Genomic DNA, 12477 nt, shown 5'->3' with positions numbered 1-12477 from the left:
GCTATAAAATACAATAGTAATTCTGTTGCAAGATCCTCAATATCTTGAACGGATGCATAATCTATGTTCAGCTGAAGATCACTATTCCTCAATGGTGATAGTTCATCCCGATATGAATGATCTGTAGTAAGATCATCCTGGTTGCAAGAAGAGGAATAAGAAATTCAAAATTTGTTCTGATATCTCGATGTTATATACATCTGGGTCAAACCAAATTATCCTCTTATACGATATGTCCTTTGATACTCATTGCTTTAGTTTTATTAAAGCTATTTTGGCATTTTTGAAGAATCATTCCGTACTTATGATTATCATTTGATGTGCCAAAATGTTATGATAAGACCACACATGTATTGATGTTTTTGGAGACATCATACTTGATATATTTTAATTCAAATCTACCTCACTGCATATCAATATCAAATCCCCCATCAACCTAGGTAAACTATTTCCCATTCTGCGTCCATATTCTTAGTATGCAGTCCAATTATTATATCACCACCTTTGCGTATCTTTATGGGCTATATATATATATATATATATATATATATATATATATATATATATATATAACATAGAGCCCATGATAGGTAGTCAATAGATATGCTGACTGCATATTGAAGATCTGTTTCACGGCATTAGGGGGAGATATACCCAAATTTAAATGCCGAGAAATCTCATGAAATTGAATGATCTTCATTATAATCCACGTACTAGTAAGACTGAACTCGAAGTTCAGAAGATAATCTATTTGAGATATTAGCAAATAATCTGCCAAATATATATACCTATAATGTATATATATACACTGATCATGTTGATCAGAAAGAAAAGTGACAAGGTCCCAGATAAACCCCAAAACTAGACCAAATAATATATATCTCGATACTTCTTGATACTAGAAGTGTAGGAAATCTATCGGTTTAAAAGATATGAAACATAACACTAGATCTAGCAAAGAAGCATTGCCACTTTTGCCTTAAAAAAATTATGTCTTGAAGACATTCGTCCAGAAGACAAAAACCCTAGTAAGGTGCACCAAACAAACATAATACTAGGGATGTAGAACAACCAGATCTTAATACTGGGAAATGTCAACAATCTGATTAAAAATTGTTATGATTTTGGGAGAAAATTTTAAACTGTCGACAACATAATCGTCTATATAGTTGCTCATTTAAATAAACTGGATCCAAGTGAGGTGCCAGAAGCATCCTCATTATTTAATATTTAAAGGAACAATTAAGGCATAGCTCGACTAGCTAAAATAGATTCTCTTGATAAAATGTACACCATTGAACATTATTAACCCTGCTGGTTACAAATGAGTGTTTGTATGAAAGAGAAATTGACGAGGTGATATAATAGTGAGTGTTTGTAGCACATGGGATCACGCAGAGACCCTTGATTAATTTTTAATCAAATCTCCCATATGACAATAAGGTTGTGACCATATGACAATAAGGTCACTGGACGGTATGGTCTTTATATGACCTTAGCACATATCATAATTGACTAAGTAATTCTCCTTTTGAAGAAGAAATTATGTGTCATTATGACTTCTTTAAAGAATTACGAATGGAGTTATTACCCTCATTTCGAAGGGATAATATGTACCATAAGTGTTCTTTATTGAGTTGTAAATGAGCATAGAATTACTAAATACGATAAATATTACAACATCTTTGTTGTTGAAGTACAAAAGTTTTACTTAAATCGTAAAGCAATTAACTGAATAATTTCCTCCTGAAGCAGGAAAATGTAAAAATCAAAATATACCGTTAGTACCTATTGAGGGGCTACTAATCATTATCTCAACCTATGATGGTGTTATAAATATCGTAAAAGAGCTTAATTGTACTAGCTCAAAAGACGAATTTTAGAAATAAAAAGGACTTGGATAACCAAGTATTATCTCGACCTGCAGATCGAGTATTTCCTTGAAAGGAATTATATACAGCAATCAGTCTATTTTTAGAAAGATGTCTTTAACGCATTTCATATGGCTAAGTATGATCGACTTATCACACTAACGGTTATATCTCTTGAAGAAGATGAGGAACCGTTTAAACTCAAAAATGATACTGAGGACATCTTGGGACTTGAAGTCCATTACTTCATTATTATTGGACCACTACGGAAGAACCAAAAGTTCCGTGATAATATTAGGACTGACATTGTCCTTACAATGGAATCACTTATAACTCCTAGTGCTCCAAATATCCTCTAGTAAAGTTTATGTGATAAACCAATGTGTGTTTTTCTCATAGATCACTTGGTAATGACTCCTTTTGATATCCATTTCAAGTTAGTTATGTGTGTTCTACCTCCACTGACTTATGGGAAGTCAATAAAAGTGTGTTTTTAAGTGGGTATGGTTAAGGAATATTGGCTATATTCAACCCACATACACTCCAGAAGAGTCACGAGAATCATTGCATGTTAACTTATAATGACAATCCTGAAGATTGTCATATCATCTCAGCTACGATCCTTTTTGAAACAGTTATTCTACTTTAAGCAATGTAGATATTGAAGATTATTATCTTCAGGGGGAGATGCGGACTACATTTACTTAAAACAATCCTGAAGATTGAGTCTTATGCGACTAACAAGTTGTACTTTAGCAACATATGAATACATATATACCATATACTCTTTTCCTCACTATAATTTTCCCATTAGGTTTTTCTAGTGTGGTTTTTAACGAGGCATGAGTATGAAATAATAAACGGGGAGAAAGTTGCAAATAAATACTTAAATAGAAAAATCCCGAAATCCTGAAGATTATGCCCTGAAGACTTATGATTGTACTCTTCTTCCCTTAACTAAGTTTTTCCCATTGGGTTTTCTTAAGTTAAGGTTTTTAACGAGACAATCAGAAAGGATGTTGTCTTCAGGGGGAGCAACATACACATAAATTATTGGTCCAGAAGACCAACAACTCTTGCAAATCCTGAAGATTAAACGCAAAAATTATAGTTGTACTCTTTTCCTTAACTGAGTTATTCTCCACTGGGTTTTCTTAATATAAAGTTTTTAATGAGGCAACTAGAACTATATATGAGTTTATAAATATCATGTACTATTTTCTTCAACTAGGTTTTTCCCACGTGGTTTTCCTAGTGAAGTTTTTAACGAGGCATGAAAGTATTTGAATATACTATTCATGTACCCTGGACTCTTTTATTGTATGGATTTTGTCTAGGTTTTTCCCACATGGTTTTTCTGTATTTGAATATGCCATTCATGTACCCTGGACTCTTTTATTGTCTGGGTTTTGTCTAGGTTTTTCTCACATGGTTTTTCTAGCAAGTTTTTAACAAAGCAAGGTCGTGAACAAATAATGTCTAAGGGAGAATGTTATAAATTGTACTTATTGTGGCCATTATGTTGTGACGGTCATATTTAATGTGGTTATTGATGTTAGTTATTATATATACATGTACTTCCCAAATCAATTTCTTGCTTTGTCTCTCTTGCTTTATCTTTAACTTTCACCTGCAAATTCCCAGCTAATAAGTTTTACAAACATTATAAAGTTTTTATAAATCATAACTTTAACCTTTTAATGTTGCAACCTTACAATAACAAGCCTCTTGGAATCAAAAGCCCTATTTTGCTTTTTCTTTTCACTCCATCCGGGCATAATGCTTCAATAGTGAACTACTTTTGGGTGTGTTTGGAAGCCCTGAAAATGATTTCCGTAAATCATTTTCCGGGCTTTGGGTGTTTGGCAACCATTGGAAAACCCAGTCAACGAAAAATGATTTTCGTTGACTGGGGAAAAGAAGCCCATTTTGGCGGAAAATGACTTCCGCCCAAATTGGACGGAAGTCATTTTCCGCCGTTCAATTCTTACGCAAGTCCAACGTTTCCGGCGGAAACCAAAGTAATCTGGTTCCTCGCCGGAAACCAGAGCATCTCTGGTTTCCAGCGAGAAACCAGTGCTTTGGTTTCTCGCTGGAAACCAGAGCATGTGTGCTCTGGTTCCGCCAGGAACCAGAGCATGTGTGCTCTGGTTCCGCCAGGAACCAGAGCATGTGTGCTCTGGTTCCGCCAGGAACCAGAGCACGTGGTTTCCGACGAAAACCATTATATGGTTTCCGCCGAAAACCCGGGGGCGTGAGTGAAGTTTTTATTTTTTATTTTTTTATTAAAATATTAGTTTTAATATTATTATAAATATTTTAATATTTTGAATAAAATAATACAAATATATAATTATACAATTCTACCCATTTTCCAGAAAATGAACCAAACACACAGACAGTTTTCCAAACTACATCCAAACACTAGAAATGAACTTAGTTTCTGGAAAATGAGTCATTTTCCAGAAAACATTTTCCAGAAGTCATTTTCTTGCTTTCCAAACACAGCCTGGAATTGCATACATTTCATTTAGAATTAGTTTACAAATGAGTTAAAAAGCTAATCCTAAATATATGATACAAACTGAGGTAAATTAGAGTCAATAGTCACCTAACCAAACTTCCCCCCCTTTGTCAAATATGCAATTTAAGGGGACAATCAATTTTCATCATCAGAATCAAACGACTGCCTTCTCCTCAGAGATTCTATTACAGCTGCAGACCGTTCTCCTCCTCGACTAGCCGCAATTGTTCTTACTGAGCAAGACTTGAGCTTAGGTGCCCTCATTGCACTGAGTGGTGGCGTTGCAGCGCCTTGATTGACTTCCCTTAGCACAGCTGCTGCCGTTGCATCTGCCATTGCTGAAGCAACCTGTGAATTGCTGTGTAGCTTTGCCTTCAGTTTACTCTTCATGATATTTGAAGCTGGATCTGCCGGGGTTTGGTAGGAATCTGATCTTTGCAGGGTTGCAACAGCCTCAGCAGCTGTAGATTTAGCCTTCATTGACTCATATTTCTGCATATCATATATGAGCTCTTTCTGAAGCTGCTTATCAGCAACCAATATTTCTTCAATCTCATTCTTGTAGTCCTTGAGAAGGATCCGGAGGCATTCCATGAGAGAACCAACGAGAGGGCTGTTTTTGCTCTCAAGCAGACGTTTTAACTCGATGAAGATGGGAATGGTGGTTTGGATAAGCCCTTTCTTGACAGCTTGGGTTATAGCATTTCCCCTAACCGCAGCTGCAGNCCGCCAGGAACCAGAGCATGTGTGCTCTGGTTCCGCCAGGAACCAGAGCATGTGTGCTCTGGTTCCGCCAGGAACCAGAGCACGTGGTTTCCGACGAAAACCATTATATGGTTTCCGCCGAAAACCCGGGGGCGTGAGTGAAGTTTTTATTTTTTATTTTTTTATTAAAATATTAGTTTTAATATTATTATAAATATTTTAATATTTTGAATAAAATAATACAAATATATAATTATACAATTCTACCCATTTTCCAGAAAATGAACCAAACACACAGACAGTTTTCCAAACTACATCCAAACACTAGAAATGAACTTAGTTTCTGGAAAATGAGTCATTTTCCAGAAAACATTTTCCAGAAGTCATTTTCTTGCTTTCCAAACACAGCCTGGAATTGCATACATTTCATTTAGAATTAGTTTACAAATGAGTTAAAAAGCTAATCCTAAATATATGATACAAACTGAGGTAAATTAGAGTCAATAGTCACCTAACCAAACTTCCCCCCCTTTGTCAAATATGCAATTTAAGGGGACAATCAATTTTCATCATCAGAATCAAACGACTGCCTTCTCCTCAGAGATTCTATTACAGCTGCAGACCGTTCTCCTCCTCGACTAGCCGCAATTGTTCTTACTGAGCAAGACTTGAGCTTAGGTGCCCTCATTGCACTGAGTGGTGGCGTTGCAGCGCCTTGATTGACTTCCCTTAGCACAGCTGCTGCCGTTGCATCTGCCATTGCTGAAGCAACCTGTGAATTGCTGTGTAGCTTTGCCTTCAGTTTACTCTTCATGATATTTGAAGCTGGATCTGCCGGGGTTTGGTAGGAATCTGATCTTTGCAGGGTTGCAACAGCCTCAGCAGCTGTAGATTTAGCCTTCATTGACTCATATTTCTGCATATCATATATGAGCTCTTTCTGAAGCTGCTTATCAGCAACCAATATTTCTTCAATCTCATTCTTGTAGTCCTTGAGAAGGATCCGGAGGCATTCCATGAGAGAACCAACGAGAGGGCTGTTTTTGCTCTCAAGCAGACGTTTTAACTCGATGAAGATGGGAATGGTGGTTTGGATAAGCCCTTTCTTGACAGCTTGGGTTATAGCATTTCCCCTAACCGCAGCTGCAGATGCAGATGCAGATGCTCCTCCACTGTCTCCGGCGGCTTCTTCATCTATGTCAGGCGAGTCAGATGGCATTCCACGGCTGGTTGAAATCCGGATGTCTTTGCTTGACAGAATTTGGAAAGCATCCTGCATACTCAAAATAGATTATCCAACCAAAACCAAATTGGACTTTGTAAATAGCAAAAACAAATTCAATTTATCTCTTAGCAAAGTGATATTTTGTGTTGTGTGCATGTATAAAGGCAGCATACCTGCAGAACTGACTGAGCAGTAGTATCACCTAGATTGAGCATACCATCAGATGCTGCACCAAGAATCTCTGCACATACTTTAGCAAATGTTGCTAAATGGTGTTCTGGAGCCATCTGTTTAAGCAGAGTGGCATAAATGTGCATTCTTGAAGACCTTGACTTCGCATCATTTCCTCTAATGAATAGCCAGACATATGTTAAAAAATTATCGCATGAAATACACTTGTATCATATTTAAAGACTATATAAATGTTCACCTAATTGAGAAAAGTCGGCTTTCATTTCTTGAAAGCTGGGAGTTACTAGATCCAGTATGAGCATTGCAATCATTCAGAGCAAATATAGCTTCCACAAAGCTATTGTAGGCCAAAAGTGGTGCCTTTACTGTAACAAACAAATAGTAAACATGCATCATAATTGTGAAGACAAAAAATAAAATAAAACTTCTTATACAAGTTGTGCAGTAAAAATCACCTTTTAAAATATTCCCAAAGAGGAAATCAGCTAGTTGTCTTATCTTCTCAGATTCATCAACGAGAGATAATAAAAACCGAAGAAAAAGAACTCCTCTCCACTTTACATAGTCCCTCTGAGTTGAAGTCATAAGTCAGATGGAATAGAGAGTATGATAGTAGCTACTTTTTTAACTGATGTTTGAAATGAAAAATAATGTGAGAAAACAAGAAATCACCTGCAGTAGTCTTGCAAGTAGTATAAATGTCTGCCGTCTAACTAATTCACATGAATCACGTAGACACTTGGTGATCTTTGAGAGATAACTGTCAGAATAGAAACATATAATTACATAAGAATACTGAATAAGTTTTTAAAACTTGGTAATTAGAATACATCTATAAATACACAGCAAATATGGTCCTCACCAGTCCACTAAAGATGTATGCCGTACACAAAAATCTGCCATCATTACAACTATGTTGTTGCGAAGAGCAGCACAATCACTCTTTTCAAGCTCCTAGAAAGACATAATTGGAAATAAGAAACTGCCTTTGCATATCAGTATGTTCACACACATTTAAAAGTTTCATTCAACATTAATACAAAAGTGAATTTTGATCACCAGACCCTTTGGTGGGCATGTACCTGGACAAACAAAGGAATGTAACGTTTTGCAAGTTTACCATCAGCAAGGCAGATCTTGCCCATGGTTAACCAAGCTTGAACATACAAGGTAGGAGCTGTCTGCTTGATAGAAACTGAAGGTCCCGGTAGTTTCTTAGCTCTTGGATCAGTACCATCAGAAGTGATAATTGTGTGTAGAACTGGAATTATGGATTTCAAAACAGCTGAAGGGCAAACAATAATCAAACATCCAACAGTATGAACTGCAGTCATTGTTTGTGATAGTAATGCAGATGAGGACGCAGTTCTTTTCCCCTTTCCATTTATAAAACTTGGTGGTGTAAGAAACGCACTATCTTCATTTGTTTCTTTGTTCTTTGAAATATACAAATCTAAAATTTTGGACACTTTGGAGAGAAGCTGGTGAACCCATTTTGTAACAAGGGAATCAGCCTCCTCAGGGCTCAAAGCCTTTCGCTTGCATAGCGTTCTGAGTGCTTTCACATGAGCATCAACCTGGGAAGACAACATCAAGATTGATAATAATTGCAGGAAGCACATTTTATAAGTAGTCGATGATTGTACCATATTGGACAATGGTACTGATTAATTGGGAAGGCAAAAATAAAAAAGAAGAATCAAAGTTTACATTCAACACTATGCATTTTATTCACAATGACTTAATTCCAACTGAGATTGGCAAAACTCATTATAGAGAGAGATGCGGCAGTCATAGATTATAAGTCTCGAAAAATGTAAATTATCAGTTATTTATGCTTTGCAACTTGACCACTAGTCAAAGCTGCACAAAGTTTATATATCATCCCCAGCTCCGTTATAGAATCCAAGGCAGAACAGCAGCTACTGTTTGCTCTCCTTAGAGCAATCAGCAATGGGAACAAGTCCTCTACATAATGTATTTCCTGTGCATTGTCGGTGATTTTTTTACCCTTTGTCCATGTACTGGGGTGGGTTGCAGGGAGCAGAAGAACTAGGAAAATCATACTAATTAGTAAATACCTCTGTTGAATGCATGTTGAACTGCTCTAGACGAGTGAGAAGATTATGAGCTAGGTCAGCTGCAGGTTCAGCAGGTAGCTCCACAGATACATTAGAGATTGTTTGCAAAAGGAAGACACGATCTCCTGCCCAAGTAACAGAATTTGATTCTACATCAAACTCCTCTGAGTTCAAATTTCTTTGTACAAACTGGTTTTCAACATTATTGTTGGGTTTATACTTGTCAAGGAGCTGCCAATGATGATGAAGGAACTCCCAGTCTACAGCTTGAGGCAGGAATGCTGACACCTCTGATAAAAGAAACCATGCACCCAAGGGTGCAGTCCACTTCTCTATTGGCAAGGAATGGCTCAGGCATAGTGATTCAGATGCCCTTATGATATTTTGAAGTGCAATAGCAATCTTAGGCTTGACTTTTTTCTTTTTTCCTAAACTTACACAAATCTTCTTCACCCAAGGTGTCACCTCACCATTACAGATTTCTCTCAATAGAAGTAGAACTCCACCATGATACAATTGTTCGATTTCCATGTCTGAGCTTTTGGAACTTCCATTTGACTCGGGAAGACTAAATATTTGGTGTTGACAACTACTAGATCCAGCCAATGAGATTCGGTCGAGAACCAATTCAAGGAACAAGTTTTCGCATTCTTCCTGTATGCTGGTTTCGTTATCAGTTATTAGACGGGGAACTGAATGAAGCCACTCCTTTGTCACAGTTCCTCCTAAGGTCAATCTAAAAGCCTGTTAAAGAAATGTAAAGTTAATCTGGGAATAAAAAATACCAAAGGATATGTTTCAGATGGCATACCTACAGAGCAGATCATATCATACATTCATACATTTGAAATGTACCAAGTGTAGAAAAGATATCAAGACAAAATAAAAAGGGTAGACAATCATGGTTTAAACTGTGTCTAAAAGAAAAGGTGTAGCGACCTCCCATCAAGGCAAAAGAAGCACCATCAAACTTAAGCCAGAGGTCTTGTTACTTTAAAGTACATCAGGGAATTGACTTTCATTTTCCCCCCCAAAATGGAACTCATTGCTTTAGTATCTACACACTGCTCTCAACAGTTAGACTCGATATTCATACTTTATAATGAGAACAGAAAATCCAATAAATAAATAAATAAATAAATAATAATAACAACAACAACAACAACAACAACAATAATAATAATAATAATCTTGAAAGGTAGGATTGTAAGAGACTTGAAGCAGTTTGGACCTATCCAATAGAAACCATTGCTATTTTGCACTCCAGATTACTAACAGTTAAAGATGACAGCCTTCCATGAAACATGAAGTTAACACATTACACATCATTGTTAGAACTTAAAGGTACAAAAGAATAGTAGTAGGACAACATTTTATACTATGACTTGCAAGGTAAAAGAAGAACAGGGCCTATGTTTTAACCATTATTAAGAGGCACACAATGGAAAAAGAATTTCCCCCAGTTTATATTCTTTCATGACTAATATGAAAAAGAGAGTGCTTTCAAAAAGTTTCAAGCTTCAACTTCTCATCTAAAATTGTATTTACCTAGCAGTATTAGAATTTTAGAAGTTTAACTACTAAAACTACTAACCAAGTCATACAGGGCAAACCCAATAACATAAGGAAACATCTCATATTGCAGAAAAGTTACTTAACCTCTGATAGAGCTGAAATTGCCACTTTCCTTATGCTAACAAGTGGATCGCAACAAGCAATGCTCACTGTCTTAAGTAAATCTTCATCAAGAGCACTGCCTAAAAGAGCTGTCAACTTGGATATAAGAAGAAGAGCAGCCTTCCTTACAGCAGCTTTCTCATCCATACACCGGCTTTTCAAGATATAGTTGATTCCATCTTGTGCCAACTTAGACCCATCATTTTTGAACCCCATTAATTCCTTCAACATTGATCTGCTCCTATCCTCCCCAGAAAAGTGTACCACCAATTGAGCTAAAACAGTCAAAGCCCGAGCTCTAATCCCAGCAGTTGCATCTGAGCACCGCTGAATCAATGCATCCAAACACCTCAAGCCCCAAGGATTCACACTATCTGAATCCCACCCAAGTGGATCTTTCAATGACATGATCAATGCTGGAATGAGATCCACAGCCAAAAGCCTTAAATGTCCCTTCCCTTGGGTCATCTTCACCACAAAATCAGCAAAACCAATTTGATCCTCAAAATGTAATACTTTAACAATTTGTATTATGGACACCACAGCTGAAGCCCTGGGCTCAGCCTTCTCTGGAGACTTCTGCGCCAAATACTTAGGAAAATTTACAACTGCTTCTTTTATCACGGGTGAATCTTTGGCCATATTCACCATCCTGTTCACCACAAATTCTAAAGCAAAGGTCTTTGCTTGAGACTTAACCAAAAGAATCAAAGGTGTCAACGATTTCAAAAGCTCGGCTGTGGAAACCCTCAGATCCCCATGCTCAGCCTTAAGGACTTCACTCAAGACCCGTGAACACAACTCACATAACCTCATATAAACCCTTGAATCTCCAGAAAATTCACTTGCCATTACGGGAATGTCAGCCACAGTTTGAACTAAACTCTTCAAACAGTCCGGAAATCTATCCAAATGGACCAAACCCATCACCAATTCCAACCTCTCAAGCACACAGAAAAAAACCCTGACATCAAAAACCCTATCTTCACCCTCATCCACATTCTTTCCCCTGTTCTTACCGGGACCTCCACGACCACTCCCCTGCCTTTTCCTTCCCGGTTGTCTTAACCCGGAACTCCCTCCGGAAGGTGAAGACGTGTTTTTCAAAGCTCTGCGAATGGACCGGAGAAGCGACATAAAAGCCATGGGAGTGAACAGAGTAAAGACAGGACAATTTGGGGAGAGAAGTAGAGATAAGTAAACAGTTGAGGCCAAAAGCGAAACCTGGGGTGGAGCAGAGTCCATGGTTGAGGATATTGAGTTGGAAAGTGTAGTGGGTGAGAGGTTTCTTGAAGAAAGTTCATGGTAGAGGGTTTCAAGATCTATGGAATCTTGGGTACTGAGGGTGTAATCTAAGAGGGATTGGAGGTCTTTAAGAGTAGCTTCTGAAATGGACGTTTGGGTTTCAAGATCTGCCACTATTCTCTGTGTAGCTTCTTCCATGGTTGAGGCACAAATGGGGCGGGCTTCTGAGTTCTGATCTGAGGTCTCCCAAGAGGAATTCAAATTTTTTATTCTCCCGCTATACTATCGCGCAATTCGTCTGAGAACGACAGCGTATTTTATATTTTATACTCTGAATCCCCGTCCCCGATTCAAAATTCATATATATAGGGTTACAGCTCTTCTTTAGATTCTTAATACGGAGTAATTTATTGAGTACTTCTTCTTTTTTTTTTGAGAAATTGAGTACTTCTTTTAAAAAATAAAATTTATTGAGTACTCTTGACTCTATGGCCTTCCTCAATAGTTGAGTTTTTTCTCCAAGTTTTTTGTGGGCACAAGCATCCACCCCATCATTCACTATCTCACTCAATCTTAAAAACTCTTCTCCCCATTAGTTTTAAGTTTTTTCTCAGTTTTTTGTGGACCCACCATTTTATCACTATATTTTAATTATTTTTTATTTTTTATTATTATAAAAATTATAATTATAGTTATTATTTTTATTATATTTAAATTACACATATCAAAATAAAAATAAATTAAATAACAAAATTTAAAATATATATATATATATATATATATATATATATATATATATATATATATATATATATATATATATAAAAGAAATCAGCTGGCCAACGGCCAGCTTAAAAAAAAAAAAAAAAAAAAAAAAAAAAAAAAAAAAAAAAAAAAAAAAAAAAAAAAAAAAAAAAAAAAAAAAAAAAAAAAAAAAAAAAAAAAAAAAAAAAAAAA

General features: G+C 36.6%; 1 protein-coding gene across 2 annotated transcripts; it reads right to left on the bottom strand.

Moving 5' to 3' along the window:
- Positions 1 to 4362: 4362 nt before the first annotated feature.
- On the bottom strand, positions 4363 to 11801 carry LOC116017625 (condensin-2 complex subunit D3). 2 transcript variants are annotated; one of them, XM_031258243.1, is made up of 10 exons: positions 10258 to 11801; positions 8599 to 9342; positions 7600 to 8094; positions 7380 to 7471; positions 7190 to 7277; positions 6973 to 7087; positions 6756 to 6882; positions 6499 to 6673; positions 6229 to 6373; positions 4363 to 5099 (listed from the first exon to the last, which is right to left on the bottom strand). In XM_031258243.1, exons 1-10 carry the CDS (start codon positions 11716 to 11718, stop codon positions 4531 to 4533), a joined length of 4011 nt encoding a protein of 1336 aa, XP_031114103.1. In that variant the 5' UTR covers positions 11719 to 11801; the 3' UTR covers positions 4363 to 4530. The 2 variants fall into 2 exon arrangements, with proteins under 2 accessions (XP_031114103.1, XP_031114102.1); XM_031258242.1 differs by lacking the exon at positions 4363 to 5099 and having other exon boundaries at positions 5492 to 6373.
- Positions 11802 to 12477: the final 676 nt, after the last annotated feature.

Source organism: Ipomoea triloba, chromosome 4 (assembly GCF_003576645.1).
Source record: "Ipomoea triloba cultivar NCNSP0323 chromosome 4, ASM357664v1".
Classification (NCBI taxonomy): domain Eukaryota; kingdom Viridiplantae; phylum Streptophyta; class Magnoliopsida; order Solanales; family Convolvulaceae; genus Ipomoea; species Ipomoea triloba.
The sequence above is the reverse complement of the archived record's forward strand: the minus strand, read 5'-3'. Positions and strand labels throughout refer to the sequence as shown.

Bases quoted from the DNA above. Each gene is read 5' to 3' on its own strand.
- LOC116017625 (XM_031258243.1), bottom strand. From the start codon at position 11,718: ATGGAAGAAGCTACACAGAGAATAGTGGCAGATCTTGAAACCCAAACG. The intron at 9,343-10,257 runs GTTAAGTAACTT...TTTCTTTAACAG, and splicing joins CAATTTCAGCTCTATCAGAG to GCTTTTAGATTGACCTTAGG. The intron at 7,088-7,189 runs GTGATTTCTTGT...ACTTCAACTCAG, and splicing joins TACTTGCAAGACTACTGCAG to AGGGACTATGTAAAGTGGAG.